At 37.9% G+C, this 18,002-nt stretch overlaps 2 protein-coding genes across 4 annotated transcripts; both read right to left on the bottom strand.

The window, feature by feature from the left end:
* Positions 1-212: 212 nt before the first annotated feature.
* LOC145894554 (uncharacterized) lies at positions 213-11,306 on the bottom strand. The gene is made up of 27 exons (XM_082983176.1): positions 11,193-11,306; positions 10,925-11,073; positions 10,754-10,853; positions 10,276-10,447; positions 9,838-9,959; positions 9,304-9,582; positions 8,943-9,140; positions 8,452-8,631; positions 8,182-8,384; positions 7,989-8,109; positions 7,598-7,855; positions 7,037-7,276; positions 6,401-6,664; positions 6,044-6,138; positions 5,717-5,876; positions 5,398-5,497; positions 5,071-5,261; positions 4,901-5,000; positions 4,569-4,756; positions 4,156-4,311; positions 3,719-3,838; positions 3,551-3,650; positions 2,824-3,014; positions 2,282-2,437; positions 1,812-1,925; positions 1,499-1,623; positions 213-1,143 (listed from the first exon to the last, which is right to left on the bottom strand). Exons 1-27 carry the CDS (start codon positions 11,266-11,268, stop codon positions 526-528), a joined length of 4,776 nt encoding a protein of 1,591 aa, XP_082839302.1. The 5' UTR covers positions 11,269-11,306; the 3' UTR covers positions 213-525.
* Positions 11,307-12,834: 1,528 nt separating this feature from the next.
* LOC145894701 (uncharacterized) lies at positions 12,835-18,002 on the bottom strand. 3 transcript variants are annotated; one of them, XM_082983341.1, is made up of 14 exons: positions 17,898-18,002; positions 17,409-17,543; positions 17,180-17,258; positions 16,903-17,020; positions 16,592-16,678; positions 16,249-16,447; positions 15,955-16,070; positions 15,731-15,819; positions 15,583-15,665; positions 15,433-15,491; positions 14,962-15,261; positions 14,658-14,768; positions 14,282-14,508; positions 12,835-13,790 (listed from the first exon to the last, which is right to left on the bottom strand). In XM_082983341.1, the coding sequence occupies exons 1-14, from the start codon at positions 17,910-17,912 to the stop codon at positions 13,054-13,056; spliced, it is 2,355 nt and encodes a 784-aa protein (XP_082839467.1). In that variant the 5' UTR covers positions 17,913-18,002; the 3' UTR covers positions 12,835-13,053. The 3 variants fall into 3 exon arrangements, with proteins under 3 accessions (XP_082839467.1, XP_082839466.1, XP_082839468.1); XM_082983340.1 differs by having other exon boundaries at positions 17,424-17,543; XM_082983342.1 differs by having other exon boundaries at positions 16,903-17,005; positions 17,424-17,543.

Below are 18,002 nucleotides of genomic sequence, written 5' to 3'. Positions count from 1 at the left end.
ATGGCAGACGAAACGTCGGTTTCAAATAAACACTTTAGAAACTTAAGTGCCAGAAAGCAATTCTGATTAATTAGTATGCCTGGCAGCAAAAATAGCAGTATGCATAATACTTGTTTTAGCGAATTTTTTTGTGGGTAACAGGGTTTTCAATACAAACCGACTATGTGTTTATTTTTAATTTATTTAAACAAAACAAAACACGATTTACGAACAGTAACAAGAATTTCAATACGTCAAGTAATATGTGGTAGGATGTGGAATGGGAAGAAATACCCAAATTGCGCTCAAATTATCTTGCAAAACAGCATTTGAAAAATTGCCAAGCAGGCACAGAAGTGATGTTATTTTGTGAATGCCAACAAAGGCAATTGACTTCGTAAAATAAACTTCTTGTACGTAATTTTAAACAGTAGTTAATAATCATCGAAAATATAACAGCAATATTTACACAATAAAAGTAGGCTATATAGTACTCCAAAAAATCGTTAGGTACGCTTGAGTGTTCTCAATGTCATATAAGCATTCTTAGGCTTCCTCGAAAAACGTGCGATCAACGATGGCCAATTTTCCCGGTTTTCCCTTGCAACTAAACTTCAGTCTGTTGCGATAAAGCCTTACTCTCTCTTGAAATTCAACTTCGGTTTCACCCTCTTCTATTTCCAAGTCCTCGGTGGGAAGTATATTATCAAGCTCTTGCATGATAGCAGCGGCGTCCAGGATTTCAGGTGACGATGTTTGGGGTTCGGCTTCTTCTTCTTTATCATCGTCGCTTTTTTGTGATATATTAGCGTAAGGTGAACTTTCATCTCCATCTGTGGTTGTCTGGCTGTTTGTGTGTTCATCTTCGCAAATAGCGATTTCGGAAGCATCGGTGTTTGCCTCCGGCTCTTGTGGCATCGATACGGATTCTTTTTCTGTCATTACGACAGCATATTCATTTTCGTCAGTTGTAATCGATTGGTCACTGTCGCTATTTGAAACATGTGCCTCAGTTTCAGATTCACTGGAATCAGCCTCACTGTTGACAATTGAACTTTCGCCAACATTTGGTAAGTTGGTGGGTTTGTTGTCAGCACTGTGACTGCTAACGGACACCTCAACATCGAAGATGTTATTGGTTTGAACGTCGTACGACCCTACAGCCTGCAACATATGAAAATATACCGAGATAAAGATGACTAACAATCAAAATTTAATTCGGCGTTTGTCGAAAAGCACTCCCAGATAATATTCCAAGAAATAAGCAATGCATTTGTAAACATGTACATCTTGATTCCAAGTGTGCGACGAGGACTTTGGCCATTGTTGTTGAAAATATTTAATACTTACAACATTGCACTTGCAAAACAGCGTACAAAAACGACGGTCGGACAGGTAAATGTCTCGGTTATTTTATTCGTAACTGTTTAATGTCCATTCCTTTCTTTCGGCAACCGAAAGCCTTTTGAACGGACCTTATACACATACCGCCGTTGTGCAAACAGTTTAGGAAACTTACTTGTTTGTTTTTTTCTCGACGGCTGCTCCTATACACCACAAGCGCAATGAGCAATACGAACATGAATATGCTGCTCGCAAGAATAGCCCACCAGGGAATCGGTCCGCAGCATACTACTGATGATTCTTCAAAAAAGTAAACCACATGGCAGTCATACAAAGACTCATCACACCGCTTGGGTGCAGTGAACGAAAATAAATTATTATTAAACTAAAACGCTATCAGTGTTTTGAAAAAGTATTCGATTGATATACAGAACATTGTGGTTCACAATGGACGAAATAATACGATATGAAGAAAATCGGCTTTTTACGTTCGCTCAGGATGACGGGTTGAGATGCTGGACTGGAGTACCCGTGTACATTCGTGGCACTAACCGTTATGGAATAAGACAAAGACGCTTCTTTGGTGAAAGAGAGTTTGACGTCTGAAATTAAATCGCAAAAAGAGAAACTGTGTAAAACACCGTCACTCCTTAAAGAGCCCACTGGAATATTTGTAACCAGTAGTTTAAAGGCATAGATTAAAATTAGCAGGCACAAAGAGTCAATTAAAAATAAAAATTCCTATCTTTTTTTGTTTTGAATGTTCATTTCTACTAAGTACATTTCGAAAAAACCAACACTTATTACCAATCTTTATTAAAGAAAATGTCACGAAATGACTGTCTGTGTATGTCGGTACTGACTGACGGAGTTGTCTTTCAATGTATCAATGTAATGCAAATGTTTGTCGTAGAAATTCGGGATGGGCCAAACTTCCCTGCCAATGCGAAATACTTACTGTTAGTAGTAAAGGTTTTTGATTGCTTTAATAATGATTGTTGGTGTTCTGTTGCAACTCCCACTCGGTACGACGTAGCACCCATGGAGCGTTTCCACGATGTAAGTATATGACTACCATTTTTCGAAGCAACCAGCCCTGTCGGTGTGGTTGGCACTGGTGCAAAAAAAACACAATTTATTTGTTGCCGTATCTTAATTTGCACTATAGGTATGTTTGTTTTGTAGAAGTTATGGGTGGCCTAGAGAAAATGGTAAAATACAGAAAAGCGTTATTATAATTTATAAATCTTATTATAAATCTATGCATGACTCCAAAAGCTGTGAAAATGCGGGGGTCCCAATTTAATTTCCTCATGACTTTGCCAATGGTATTACATACTGCTGTCCAGATACGGTTTAGGTAAAATTTTATAGAGCACATTGTTTTCTTGTTGGTTTCACCGTAATTACTGTCCATATATCTACATTTAAAGATGAATGTGGCCGATATTGTTACACTGTAAAAACGTTTTCCTGCAACCCGAAACTCTAAACGTTTACCTGTTGTCACATTTATCTCAGGTGCTCCTTCGGTGTTGATAAACACAGCTTTGTTCGGCCTTTCAAGCAAAGTTAAGGTTGCAACCTGTATACGGTAAGTTGTTCCTGCCGCCAGACCCTGGATGTTGTGCGAACTTTTGGGACCGGCATCGATGTTTCGAAGCAAAAGGCTTTTGTTGAAGATGCTAACACTGCGTTGTAAACATGGAATCAGTTACACATTATACGTGTTGCCCTTTTTCACTAGTTTTTACTCATTCTTGACTGCCACCCAGCAAGCTGCTTGCGAAGGCAGAAAAAAGAAAAGTTTGCCACAGTTTTTCAGATTTAGATTATATGAGTGAAAAAAATTGTGCACAAAATTATCAATCAGTAATGAGATGCTTAAACTTTAGTTGTTTGAACTTTTCTAGGCAGATTACATTATGAGACTTAGCGAAAACGCCATCTTTGTTACGTCACAGTGGTTCTCATGTAAACAGTTGTGCTGTGTAAGTTCATAGAATTAGTCTGTGTGCAGGCTACTATTTTTCACCTTTTGCCGGAATGTTTTTGTATCTAGTTTAATCAAAATGTTAGTTGTGTCATGGGGCAACTGAATTAAGTGTTTTATGGGCAAGAACACGTGTTTTATGTTCTATTGTAATACTTTATGTGCACAAATAGATACCAAACATTTTGTTTCTATAACGCGCACTGTTTGTCACATGGTAAACTCGTTTGAAACCTGAAATTAACACTTCTTTCAAAAGCTGTTGGTTTCCAGGTCAATGATATACTGCTTAATGTCATGTCGTCGAAGGAAACGTTTGTTGGGTTTGGGGAAGCTGCAAAATAGAATCAGCAACATTTGTTGTTTTGAATCGTATGGTCAATACACCTAAAATATTGTTACCCGCATCTTGTACAATCGTTTGCGATGGATCACTCGGCAAACCATGAACATTTACTGCTTGAACAGCAGCAGTGAACCAGGTCGCTGCTGTGTCCAGATCAGAAATGAGCAAGTGCAAACCTGCAAAATAAAGTATGTGTATTTTCGTTTTGAATGTCTAACGATATGCATTGGATACTTAACTTTTTTGTATTTATCCGACCCGTGGTTTTTACATTGATTATTTTTTAAGTTTTCAAGTACATTACACAACCCACTTGGGGTACATCAAAATAACTTGTTTTTCATTTATAGGCAATAGAAACTTTTTGCATTATAGGCAGGGACAAGCAGAATATGGGTATAAAAAAGATTATATTTTAGGCCACAAAGACTTTCTGTTTAATCTGTTGGCAACCATATTGATTATGTTCAATATACGCTAATGAATCAGTTACCGGTAGTGTGGAAGCGTTTTTCAGATAATCGCTTTTTAGTTGTGTGCGCTCCGACTGCTATGATGTATGACAGTGCACCGGTGGAATAATTCCATGTCAGATTGACGCTTTTGACGTCATATCCACTCAAGCTTAGATGTGTGGGGGGATTTGGAACTAAAATAGACAATATAGGCATGGGTTGTTGTGGTTTTGAACACGCATTACCACAAATTAAATATGTAGTAGGCTACAACAATGCCCATACGAAAGATGCAAATAAACCTTTGGTGTACAATAGACGTTTTTACGAAGACGCCTCTAGACATGAATACAGGTGGATGATGAAATATCACATCATGCACGGCGGAGTATTATACCTTTAAGTATTTATGTCGCAACTAAAAACGATTGTCACACGATTGTTTGTTTACCTGTTGTAACAGTAATTACTGGCGAGCCGTTCTTGTTTTGGTACTTTTCAGGGTTTGCTGGTTTCGGAGTGCTTATAGTGATAACTTGCACAACATATTGAATGCCAGCCTCCAACTCCGTAAAATTGTGGTAGGAAGTTAAAGTTGTCACATTAAACAAAACTCGATCTCCTTTCTTCAGCAAAGCCCTGAGAACATAAGGAAGTAATGCAGGTTATAGTTATAAATGCAATCCGGCAAAATAACTTGACAGAGAAAGACATTTAGGCAAGCTTTGAACAGAAGTGCAATGTAAGATCACAATAATATATAATTGCAGTTAATTGTCCAACCTGTATTCAATGGTTCCATTAAAAGAAGGAGGTGTCCACATCGCTGTTATTAATGATGTTTTTACTTCAATATACCGAAGATTGGTTGGGTTGTCGGCAGCTAAGTATTGATAAATAGTTGCTTTTAATTCGGTCGACCTTGTGTCTACTAACTCAGCAAGATTTCGTACCAGTTAAGATAGATAGTTGAGTTGGGTTGTTGAGATTTTTGTACGCGGTTTGGTGCGCGTGTAGGAAGTGAGTGGTTGTGAATACTTCAACCAAATACTCAGTTCCGGGAGTCAGATCATCCACCTCTATGTCGGTGCTGCTGTTCGTTTCTTTCTCCAATATCGTTGCGCCATCAAAGGATAAAGTCAGACTGTAGACAACAATTTAGTCCCACTATCGCGCACATAAAACAGTAGTATTTGAACGTTTACAAACGCGTCGTACCAACCCCAGAAGAACATTTGCTATAACGTTGGTAATACGTAAGGTCCGGGACATCTACTTACGTGTAGTTGACTCTTCCAACAGTTCGGGGCGTAGGCCATGATAAAGTGGCTGATGATCGAGAAACAAGGACATCCGAAAACTTGGTTGGATTACCAGCAGCTGCAGCCATTTAAACACAAACGTAACTTGTTAGCCCCTCTTTACAATACAAGTCAGTACTACCTGACTGATGTAAGTTTATCACCATGTATTCAAATTTGCATTATAAGGGTTTATTTCCTTGGGTCGGCCAGGTAAAGCTAACATTATTAAGGTATATTTACCATTAATTTACTTTTGGGTGTGTTTATACTTTAAATCGTAGCTCTATATACCAACCAGTATATTGAGAGGAAATCGGAGACCAATGACTGTCGTTCCTATATTGTGCTAGCACTGAGAAGTTGTGGGATGTCCCAGATTCCAAACCGCTGACCAGGTTATCCTTGTGACTTGAGACGTTGAATGTTTGTGTAACATTTACAGAGCGAACCAAAATCTGAAAAAACGAGGTTTTAGTGTGAAAACGTACAGAGAGATTGCAGAAACATGCTATGTTGATAGGAGTGGGGTACACGAAACATATTTAAATCAATTACTTTGCGCCTACGCTAAATAACAACGAAAAAAACAAATGTTTACAAGCACATGACAGCACATATATACCATATATCCTGTAGCTCCTCTAATGTAGTCCCAGGACATCGACACAGAGTTATAAGTGACGTTAAAAATGCTAATATTTTGTGGTACTGGATAACCTAAAATGAAACAATGTATTCAACAAAGGCTGCACAAATGTTTGACGAATATATAAATAAATTAGCATAGACACATAGTCCACGTTTTTAAGTCAAAGTCGCGATTTTCACGTATACCGCATTATGGGAAAAGTGATATGCACTTAATAATACATACATTAAAATGTGTAAAGTCAACACAGTAACAGTGTTGCAGTAAATGTACGTTTTAGGAATTAACTCGAAATCATCAGTCACTTTCACAGGCTTAATCGGTCCTAACCTGTAAACTCCCAAACGCGCATTGGATCGCTTTTTCCGGCATCATTTACAGCCCTAACCCCGCAATCATAAGTTCGGTCGGCTGAAACATTCTCCAACTGATAAGTGGGTGAAGTCAGGTTGTAAACTTCGACGGTTTGGTTCGATTCAGACGACCCGCATGTCACGTCATAGCTCTGTGCCCCTCTAACTTCGTCCCATTTGATGAGTATGGTGAAGTTGTATTCGCTGAAATTGGCGACTAGGTTGGTGGGGACACCAGGGACTGTAGGAAAGTAGGGTGAATTTAGAACTCTTTATTACATATAAAGTGGTATATTAGGCGATTAGTTGCCAAACAACAGTAAGGATAAGTTTGTGCATTTTGTGTTATTATTATTATTGGTAACTTTGTAGCTTCAAATTAGTACAGATTATCACTTTCATGCAAGAATGGTTGTACAAGCCACCAAAATTCTCACTAATTATTAAAAAGGTTTTTAATTAACTATACACCAAATTGATTCGTGCGATTGTATCTAAAAATTCCATATCTATGCGTTGTTGCATTTGCTGTAGATATAGCCTACAATGGTGTGAAAAGATTCCAAATATCGTAGCAACATTGCTAAAGACCTTCTAAATCAAAACTTCGTACCTGTGTATTGGTAGGTGTCGAACAACACAGACCAATCCGTTTCACTACTGTTATAGGTAACTGTGATGCGGTACTGGGTTCCAGATATCAAATTGCTTAATCGTGCGGTATGGTTGCGAGTCATAATTCCGCCCACGGAAGATGAATTAATCGCAATGCGGAAATTGGGATCGCGAAAACTTTGGTTAAACCAACTTACGACAAAACTTGTTCCTTTAACTTCAGAAAAGCTCCAGATTTCTATGGAATGTAAAACGATTGTTCAGGTCTATTTTTTTCTGACATATAGCATCGATTTTAATTACAGTTAGATAAAACGGAATTATGTAGTTTCTTATAATAGTTTGCAAGAAAACAGTAGTGATCGCAATATTCTTGGAGCTACGCCATCAAGCCTGATGTAATATGATGTTATAGTCAAAATAAAGCTGTAAATTGAATTGTCACTTAGGCTACGTTCAAATAATGCAATATCTTTATGTCATTTATTTATTCAAAAGTCAGAAGTGTTCATAAGCCAATTAACGCATATAGAAGTTGTGATTAGTTTGGTGGACTAACCGGTGGAGACTTCGTCAGAAAACTCGCTCGGACCAAACTCGTTGACAGACGCCACTGACACCAGAAAAACATCTCCCGCATTGATTCCACTTGCAACAGTATATTGTGTTGCAGGAGCGTTGACATTTATTGTCCTCTTGTTAAAGTTTTTGTCTCTTAGTTGAATCGTGTAGCTTGTTGCTCTTTTTGCCACCGGCCACGAAACGGTGAAATTGTTGGTATGAACCCCAGTGACGCGAATGGTTGGTTTTGGCAAGCCTGTGAAAAGCATCGTGTGACCGCAACTAGGATACCTAGCAAGCCAACCTTGTTTCTTATCCCCATAAAATGAGATTCGTTTAAAAACCTCTCAAGGGTAATAAAAGTTAACTCTGTAATGCTGTTGTCTTACCTGCGTAAAATGAGACGTTGCTCTTTGGACTTTCAACTTCAGTTCCGTTGGCCAATCTGGTGATGACTTGCATTATCAACACGTATGAGTTAGTATTGGTGAGCAGATTATTTGTAGCTACCTGCAGAATATTGATTAACTGTCCTATTAGAGAACAAGTCACCAAAAAATAATCGACAACAGTGAGGTATACCTTGTAGTTACTGGAACTGTCGATATCCATTTCGGAAAGAGTGATGTTCTCAACGATATCTCCTTGGTCTGTGGTTACTTTGAAGTCGTACCGCACTGCTCGAGTAACTTTCGGAATTGTGAACTCGACTCGATGCCCGCTCGCGTTTGTGACAATGGGTCTGATGCCGACCATCGAATCATCGCTGGGTATTGCACCGGGAGCTACGACAAGCACACATTTACGACGATTTATGGAACTTTTTGCTCAGGTAAACAGCTACATCTATACCTGTTGTGTAAACTATGGTATATTGATCTGTAATGTTGGCGTATCGTGCAGTGAAGATGCGATCGTACACCGTTTGGTCCGTTGAATTTGAAGGACAAACCTTCACTAGATAGTTGTGTCCTATAATGTTGACGCTGTTTTCTAGGAAAATGTGTTTGCGTTCCCCGTTTGCCAACAACTCTAAACAAACATCAAAGGAACAATTAGGCACATAAGACACGTGGACTGAATAGATCGATCAGCGAATTGCATCATGCTGATCGAAGAAAAAGTGTATCACAACTGAAACACTATGGATGAAACTACCAAAGGAAGTCTGGTGTGATTTTAGGCTTCGGTTTGTACAAATGGCATTTATGATACTTTATCAAATTACAGTTTACTTGTGTGGTTTTAATTTAACTGGCGTCACCGAGGAAAAGCTAACAAATACAAATGCTAACAAATTTATCGAAAAGCCTGACTTTAAAAACTGCTTGGCAACTTCGCACCTCTATCAATAAACTGAAAACTTGTGGTCGCATTTCCTTCAATGTTAGGAATAACGAGTTTGGTCGCAGCTTCTTCATGGCTCATTGTTGTCCAGGTTCGCTTTTCCGACGACGAACATTTCGGGTTGGTGGAAAATGTGGGGTACAGTATTGTATTGTCCCCGAGTGGTTCATAATCGTATCCCCCGGTTCCTGAGGCTAAAATGCGTTTATTCTAAATGTGATGTTAACTAGCGTATTTTACAACACAAACGTCAAATCCTATACTATACAGTGGTGGTCATTACGCTCCTATTCATTTAAATTAATTTTAGTCAGCTAACACAGCTTAAAAAGCTAATGCAAATTTACGTAGGCCTACCATGCAAGTGAATCTTTGAGTCTTTGAATTCACTGCTTTCCGGAAGAACATATTTCGATAAAGTCACATTCGCCTCCGCTTTCTCTTTGATCAAAACCTCGTAATGCAGAAGTGCGTCGCCACTTGTACTGTTTTCCACTTCCAGGACTTTCACTTCATGTTGTTCAGAATAGTGGGAGAGAAGTTTGGTTTTCATGTCGTCGAGCCAAGCAGACGTAACGAGTGAAGTGTTGAATGGATTTAGCGGCAAAATCACACGACCGAAAAGCGAAAGTGGGGCTGCAAACAAACGGTGTACTGATTGGTTTTCGTAAAACTGTATTGATTACAGGTCAAAAAGAATTTAGATATGTTGTGGGCGCCGAAATGAACCCTAAATAAAAGTTTATTTCAACTTTGGCTATTTGGAGGTGTTTTTAATGTTATGTTTACGCATGAGTCTGTTTAGCAACGAGTCAAAAAGACATGCTCGTAGAATAGAGGACAATCAGCTTTTTGATCTAGTTTCAAGCTTTATACAAGGTTATGCCTCACCCGTTTTAAAGTTTGCTGGATTTCCAAAAGGACTTTTGTCCTTTTCTAAATACTGGCCAAAGACAACCTTCGAAATCCGAACAGAACAGCTGTGCACATGATCAGCTCGCAGGTTTCTAATTCTGTGTAAAATATTTTCCATCATTGAATCTCTGATAAACCGATGAAAAATCACAATAATAATTTCACCAAACCTCGACTTCTCCAAGGCAATTTAAAAAGCGATCTGGCCGCTGAAAATGTGTGAGTATCATTTTGGCCAAAAAGAAGAAATTATATATCCTCAGATCTTACGTGTTTTGGGGGGGGAATGCAGCTTAAACGCGGCGAGGTATAAAAAACGTGATGAAATAATGACGTAAATTATGGTACAGTTATACCGTTGTTCTATAATAGTGAATACCAACATGAAATATTAACCAAATAGGTACAACTTACACAACGACGTAGTAGTTGCTGGTGATTTCGTGGTTAGGAGCGGATACGTAAGACAAATCCTTCTCGAGTGCTGAATATTTTACTTTCCATTCGGTTGCACCAGGAACTTGTTCAAGCATCAAGATCACAAAAGTCGGTCGCGCAAGATAGGAAAATGTAGCGGGACCTGGGGCTGGTGACAATGCAAATAAGTTCAAGGCAAAATGCTCCAGCTTTTTCCACTTTTTGTAATATACCGTGATTTGCATTGTATACGTCACTTGAAATTATGCAGAAATTTAGTGAACTAATTTTGAACATGGATAATTGGCTACTTATCTTACGTTATTTTGCCCTTAAGAAAAGTAAAAACATTCACGAAAACGAAACAAACTTTAACGTCATAACACATGCGACCATTTGTAGTCAATATGTACAGAACAAAGAAAATGTTGCTTGGCTGATGAAAATTCCCAGTGTGGTCGCAATTCAAGTATACCTGTCCGTACTGCCAACCAGTCCGAGTATGGTGAATAACTGCCGCCGTCAACGTATCTTCCCCGCAATTTGTAAACAGTGTTTCGCTTGAGATCTTCGATCTATGAGCCAACGTATATCATATTTAAAAGGATATTACCTTGGTTAGTACATGTACTTGTTTTGGACTTACCCAAAAAGCGTTGAATTCCACTTTAACCGTGTTGGTTTTATTATCACGAGGTCCGTGTACCTCATGAAACACGTACTCCAACACTTCATTTACCCTTGTGTAAATTTCAATCTTTTGATGCCTTTGGTTTTTTAATAATAGTATCGGTTCTAAATAAAAGGAAATACAATATTGGTAGGCATTTGTGCCGCAATAGAACCACATGCGTTGGTAAAAAACAATTGGTTACTTCAACTAAATCCAATTACCTGGCATAAAAGCTACTTACTTTCCAGTTGTGCCGTTGTCGACCCCAACAAACACAACAAGGGGAAAAACGAAGCGATCCTCCCAACAGTGATCATTGCTTTTTTGGTTCTCAATCGCCCTAAACTATGGTGTCAACAGGGACTGTTCAACCGCAACATTTAGTTTAACACATAACAAGACAACCAGGAGATTCTGTCTTGTTTCAATCTATAACAACTGTATACAAGCAATATTGCGCCCATCTGCCACAAACAACAAAAAAAGATAATTCGTAAGACGTAGGATCAAACAAATACGCCCACTTAAGCAACCACAACGTTTGCATCCAAAGATAGCAACTGCAGGAACATCCATACGTGTTGTCAACATACCTTTGTTTCTGTACGTCAGAAGCACCCAGTGTCATGACCTACGTATCAAAGTAAATGATGTATGTATCGGTTATGTTTGTTAACACATTTGCGCCAATATGGTACAATTAGTAACTACTCAAAACTATATGTATAGGTTACTGCTTTCCTAGGGCAGGAAAAAATTAACATGGGATAAACAACAAGCATATACAAAATGATAAGGAACAAATTCTTTGTGCGAAGACGTACTGTTGTTTCATGCTAAATTTGCCTACAAAAGGAACAATTACGTATCCACCAGATAAACAGTATTGCAACCCGCTTTCGTGACGATAACACGTGGGCAGGTAGACGGATAAAGAACACAGCATGTAAATATACACTTCGTTTAGGTTTTGGGGAATTTCGGGAATGGGCGTTTGTGCAACATTACGAGCATTTGCGTAGCCAGAGAGGGACCAACGGTTACGACTGCTCCCAAATTTCCGCGATAAAGTTTGTAAGTTTTGTTTTCCTTTTCCCGTCCTTTCTGTTTTTTTTACGCTTTGGAATTTATCGTTGTGTTTGCGTTTTGCGTACTTGTCCTGATGAAGGTCGGTTTGATAACGTCTAAAACGTCGACCGTATAACACATATAAGTTTTGCCGGAATAGCTTTAAATTTATTGAATATTGTGACAGCTAGCATCAGAAACAAATTGTGTGTTCTGCACTTTGCGGCAATTTTTTAATAAATATATGTTTCAAGTAACAAACCCATAACGCATTTGGCCCCAATAATTTCCGGGTAGCTACGCCACTGTATTGGAAAAAGGAATCACTATATTAAATCCGATTGTGCCCAAAAACAACGTTGTGTTTAACTTTTCAATCCCCTTTTTACCATTTTGCCACTCTCTCTGCAAAATCTGCCGTAAACCTTTTTGGTTGTGGCCCTAATTTCAACTACGCCATATAATGTAAATTTAGTTGTCATGACAACAAGCATAAAAGAAGTCGAGTAAACAGCTCACCGTAACTCTGAGGAATACTAGATGATATACCCATGTATAAAGTCGTCCATGTCGCCATCTTTTGTAATTCCATGGCTTCCGAAAGCATTTCGGTACTTTGTAATCACGTTAGTCATTTCGTTATCAGTAAATTGTAAGGGGTTGGCGACCATCTTGGCTCTTAGAACGTAGCCACAGTGTTAATGGTCGATTCGCGTCGTACGATAATCAGGCTTGGACAGGCTTTGCAATCGAACAATGTTTGATTTGAACACGGGTATAAAAAGAAATTAATTTATTTTCGAAATTGCAACCGAAAGAATGTCGACGTGGACCAGTCTACGTTAGTTCACCTTCAGAGTCAATATCTATATATTATCCAACATTATAGGAACAACACACACTGGCAGTAGTGTAAAAACCGGTGAATGTACACAATCCACATCGAGTCGAATCCATAGTCTACAGAAATGCGCCTCCGCAATATCTAAACAACCTCGGTTTGGAGCAAGTTTCCCATCCTCGCTTCACGGGGATCACGTGAGCCGAAAACGCTTTTCCTCTAATTCGATTTCTTGTCGCCGCTTCAAGATGGCTTCATTCTGTTCCCTGATCCTCCTCATTCTCTCATCCAGTTCCTTTTCGCGCTCGCTGGTCGCATCTCTTCCCTGTGCAACCACATCAGGAGAGGCGCGCCTCTTGCTTTTTGGAACACTTCCTCCCAGTCTGTCTTTCACATTCCGAGCGTTTAGTGTTTCCACGTTAATCCTTGTTCTCTTTTGATTCATGCTCAAGTCCACCTTTCTACGCTTTCTGCGTTGATGAGATCCCTCGGAGGCTAAGACAGGGAGAATTTTTGTAGGGATTGTAGTCGCTATAATGGAAGATGATATCTTGTCGTCTCTCCCAGATTTGACAACAAAGTCATCATCAGTTTTACTTTCGGAGAGAATGTTTTTCTCCTCCCACTGGAGGTCTCCACCTCTTTTCCTCTTCTTCCTGTTCATTCCGCTCATCTTAGTCCTTGCATCCACCTCAGTTTTAGGCAAAATGTCATCTTTCCTGGCAACAGACTTTATGTGGACACTTAGTCTCTTCTTGACTGGTCTTCTTGGAGGCGGTGTTTCTTCTTGGTTGGGTGGAGGATCAGAGATATCTTCAATTTCGCCAGAGGACAATGATGAAGCATCTGAAGTTCTGGATGCACTGATGAAGACACGGGTATCAACTCGCTGTTTCGAAGGTGTTGAGTCATCCTTGTCGTCAGACGCAGCTGAAAAGTTTAAAAAATTGCAATTAAAAGATTTTTTCCGGGATAAAGGAAATTCAAGCAAATGTGAAAGATTTTAAACAAAGTTTATTTTCTGAATAAAGTTGTGACACATATATATTTTATCTTATAATCTATCCATTGTGATTTTATAACGAATCATAAAGTCACAATGGATAGATTATAAGAGAGCATATACTGAAAAAAACAGGTATAAGTCTTAAGGCCAGAATGGTTCGTATGTATGTCAGAGGGGCCTTAGATAGGAAAGTTAAGCACAAAATTGAGGACTGGTAAAAGACTCAATGAAAAAAATTTTGGACAGATGTGTTGTTCTCCGAGTTCAAAATATTATTTCAAGCCTAATTCAATGTGATTATATGTAAAAAAAAGTTTTAGTTTTAGAAAATTTAGATACTGCGGCATTGGTAGAGATGCCACAAAGTGTCATTTGCAATCATGTTTGAGAAAGCAGTATTTTATTGCACACATACCGTTGCTATTTTCTGTAATTTCAGTGTCAAAATCCTCGGCGATTTCAAACTGTTCGAAATCTTGCTCCCCAATGTCAGAAAAAGCCTTTTCCTCTTCATCTTCTCGCACACTTTTCCTCCGAGCGAGTTTGGGAGCACTCTCCATGAGGCGGGCGATTTTTTCTCGTCTCTCACTCACCGGAGTGTGGGGGGCAAAGTGGAGAACACTTCTTTTGCGCTCCTTTTTGCTGCGGAAAACAAAATTTTATTCTATCACTGCCTTGTCCAATAACGTAACTTTAAAAACAGAAAAAACAGGAATATTTGAATTTTTATCATTTTTGACATATGGAAATGTTAGGTTTAGTATTAGAAAAGTAAGCATACAAACACTTACATTTCTTTTTTGCCATTTTCATGGTTAGAAACACTTTTTGCACTTGTTTTGCTTTGGGTCTCTGGTTTTAATCTTACAGACTTCTTCGTGAAATGTTCGTTTGTAATATTCCTGCACAGTAACATTTATGAATAAATTAATCAGTCAATTTGGATTGACATGCCCAATTGCACAAAATCTAATACCAACTGACTTAACATAAGTTTTTCCTTAAAGTTGACACTTTTTATTTTCTTTAACCAGTATTTAGCAATATTTTATGCAATAGGTTGTTAAAACAGCAAGCTCTCAACAAATTTCCCACCTTGTGATAAAAATTTTTTCCTTTTCATTTTCACCCGAAACCTTCCTGTATTTTTCAAGGTTTGCCTTGTCAGCTAAACTCGATTTGACAAAAATGCTGGGTTGTCTTCTGGTTTCACTTTGACCCTCATCTCTTGAAGAAGGCAGTGGGTCTCTGTTTTCATCTTTCGTGTGGTTACGGGGCATTCCTTTTTCTTCAAGTTTTTTCCGCAAGTCCATGGACCTAGGTTCAGTTTTTGTTGCTGCCGTTTTTAGTGAAATAACTCCACTTCTTGATGACTGGGAAAATTTCTTAGAATCACTACAAACAAAAATTAATTTAGTTGAAAACTAAAACATCATACTATTTTTTAAAAACAAACCAACCAATACAACTACTGTTTGTACTAGTAATGTATCATAAAGCCTAATAAACATGCTTGGATAAACTAGGCACCATGGGTGCTTTTTCATGCTTATGAAAACAACCTACCTTCTTGCCCTATTAGTTACAGTCATCCCACCAGATTGGCTATCTCCTATTGGGCGAGTCTAAAAGTAAGTAAATACTACATTATATTTGCTGTTATGTTATATTACAAAAAATGGCTTCGTTAAACACCAAATAACAATGGAACTTAACCAGTTTTGCAGGACTTTCATCACCACTGGAATCTGAGAGGAAACTAAGGTCAGATGAGTGAACACTGTCATCCCCACCAGAGCCTACAACATAATTTATTATGTTACCAAAGTTTTAATGTGGTGTTCACCTAACTGTTCTTCTCTACCTGCCCTACGGTTTCTGGCACTTGTTTTTCGTTGCTGTAACTCTTTAGGTTTGGAAGATGCGAGTGGGTTTACTGGTACTGCAGGCTTTCTGAAATACGGGATATATGTTTTTAGTCAAGTTTGAATAAAATTGAAAATACTACGAGAGAAATTCTTATCTAAAAACGAAACTTATTTAAGAAACTGTTATCCTTAAAACAAAAATATTAAAGAAATTGTTCACCTTTTATTGACAGTTTCCCTTTTAACCAGTTGGTGATCTGATTCTTGCTTCTTTCCCACATCAATATCAGATATCTTCTTTTCTCTGTCTTTTTTAATTGGCTCCGTCTTTACTTTCTAAATCCCACAGAATTATGCAAATTTTTAGTATTACCATTTGGGGCATTTTCATGAGCGATGAAATGCATTTTACTTGTATGCTCAGATTTTCATTAAATCAGTAGTAGTAATAAAAAACTACGGCAAAATTGCAATCACTGCAATAATTTTTTTTGTGGGAACTGAGCTTACCGACCTTTTTAGTCAATTTTTTTTTTGTCCGTTTCTTTACTTTAGGTTTGGGTTTTTTGTCAGCTACTAATTGTTTTTCTTTTGGTGACGGAATGTTTTTTTCAGGTATTTCAAAATCACCACCCAAAAACTGGTCGATGGCGTTCAAAATATCATCATCTTCATCAACAGATTTAAGACGTTCGGCCACCCCACTTCTGTCACTACACAAATTTAAATTCAATATATATATAACAAATATATACATCATACATGCCAACATTTGGATGGAAACCGATTTAACTATAACCGAAGTACAGAAATGATCAAGGCAACAATGTATGCAGTATAAGCAAGGTATCATTTACTCTATTTTTTCTTTTTGTGTGTCGGTTTTATTCTCCAAATCATCTTGTGTGCTCGATTCACTGTCACTTTGTCCATCTGAGCTTGTGCTAAAAGGATCAGTTGAAATTTACATGTTGTAGATTAATTTAAACATGTTTGTTTATTTTGTTGTTTTGTTCCCACAATCTAAGTGTCAGATTTTTGTATCAGCCTACATAATATTTTAAAATGGAAAAAATACAATCAGAAGAAAAAGCTCAATACTAAGCCAACTCTACAAAATAATGCTCTGTTCAAACTAGCTAAACCAGTACTAGAACATCCAACCAACCTTGACACATTAGATTCTGGGTCGTTTGAGCTTGCACTTGCTTCACTGTCGGAAGTGTCAGAATCTTCAGAATTTTTCCGGTTAAACTTGTCATTTTGTTTGGCTGGTGCAAGCAAAACTAAATTTTATGCAAAACTTTGGTTATATTGTATAAACATCTATCTTGTGTCAACTTCAATAAGAAAAGAATCTGGACCAGTTCATCCCAGTATTTTATAACATTACAATACTTAAAAGCATGCTTCAAAGGATCATTTTTATCAATAAAACAAATTACCTTCCTTTGGATCCGGGGTTAGGTTTATAAGATTACTGCTCTTTGGGGGCTGCAATTTTTCGAAGATGCTGCCTTCATCCTTGGAACAAAACAGCAAAAAAATTTTGCATTGATGCACATTATTGGGCTGGCAAAATTTATATACACATTAAATTTTATTGAGGTTAAATTTGACTAAACTTTTTTTTTGAAAAAGCATTTTTCATAGTTATGCACATGTAAAGATTACTAATATATAAGATACTTTTCTGCTTTGTAATGCAGCTCGCCGTAACGTGTCAAGGTTTTCTACATCCCTATTCTGGATTCTTGGTTTGTTTAAAGAAGCCAAAGCAGCCAACCGTAAAGCTTGTAGCTCATCATCCTGCAATGCAAAAAATATTTAATTGAAGCGCTTAAAAAATCCAAACACAAAAGTCCACATTGACATCTCTTAGTTGAAACCCCCAATAAAAAATTTTCAGCAGTTAAATCATAAAATAGGCATTTTGCGTGTTATAACTAAGGGCACAAAATAAAATTGCCAAACAAAATGGTATTTGCATGTCACATCCAGCAAGCTCAAGTTAAACGTCTAAACAAGTTCCATTACATTCCATGTTTTTGAAAAATAAACACAGCAGAAATTAGAGATGTTTGCACTCGGCGTTGGTACATTTAGTAATGAGCGTTGGCTTGGCACATACGATTTCGGGGTTGTAATTGTAACACAAATTACCTCTTCCTCCGACATTTAAGTTACAGATGCAACACACTAAAACAATCCAGTGATAAAAATCAAAGCTATTTTGCTAAACAATGCCGAAAGTAACATACAACTTTA

This window comes from Ascidia mentula, chromosome 3 (assembly GCF_947561715.1).
Source record: "Ascidia mentula chromosome 3, kaAscMent1.1, whole genome shotgun sequence".
Classification (NCBI taxonomy): domain Eukaryota; kingdom Metazoa; phylum Chordata; class Ascidiacea; order Phlebobranchia; family Ascidiidae; genus Ascidia; species Ascidia mentula.
The sequence above is the reverse complement of the archived record's forward strand: the minus strand, read 5'-3'. Positions and strand labels throughout refer to the sequence as shown.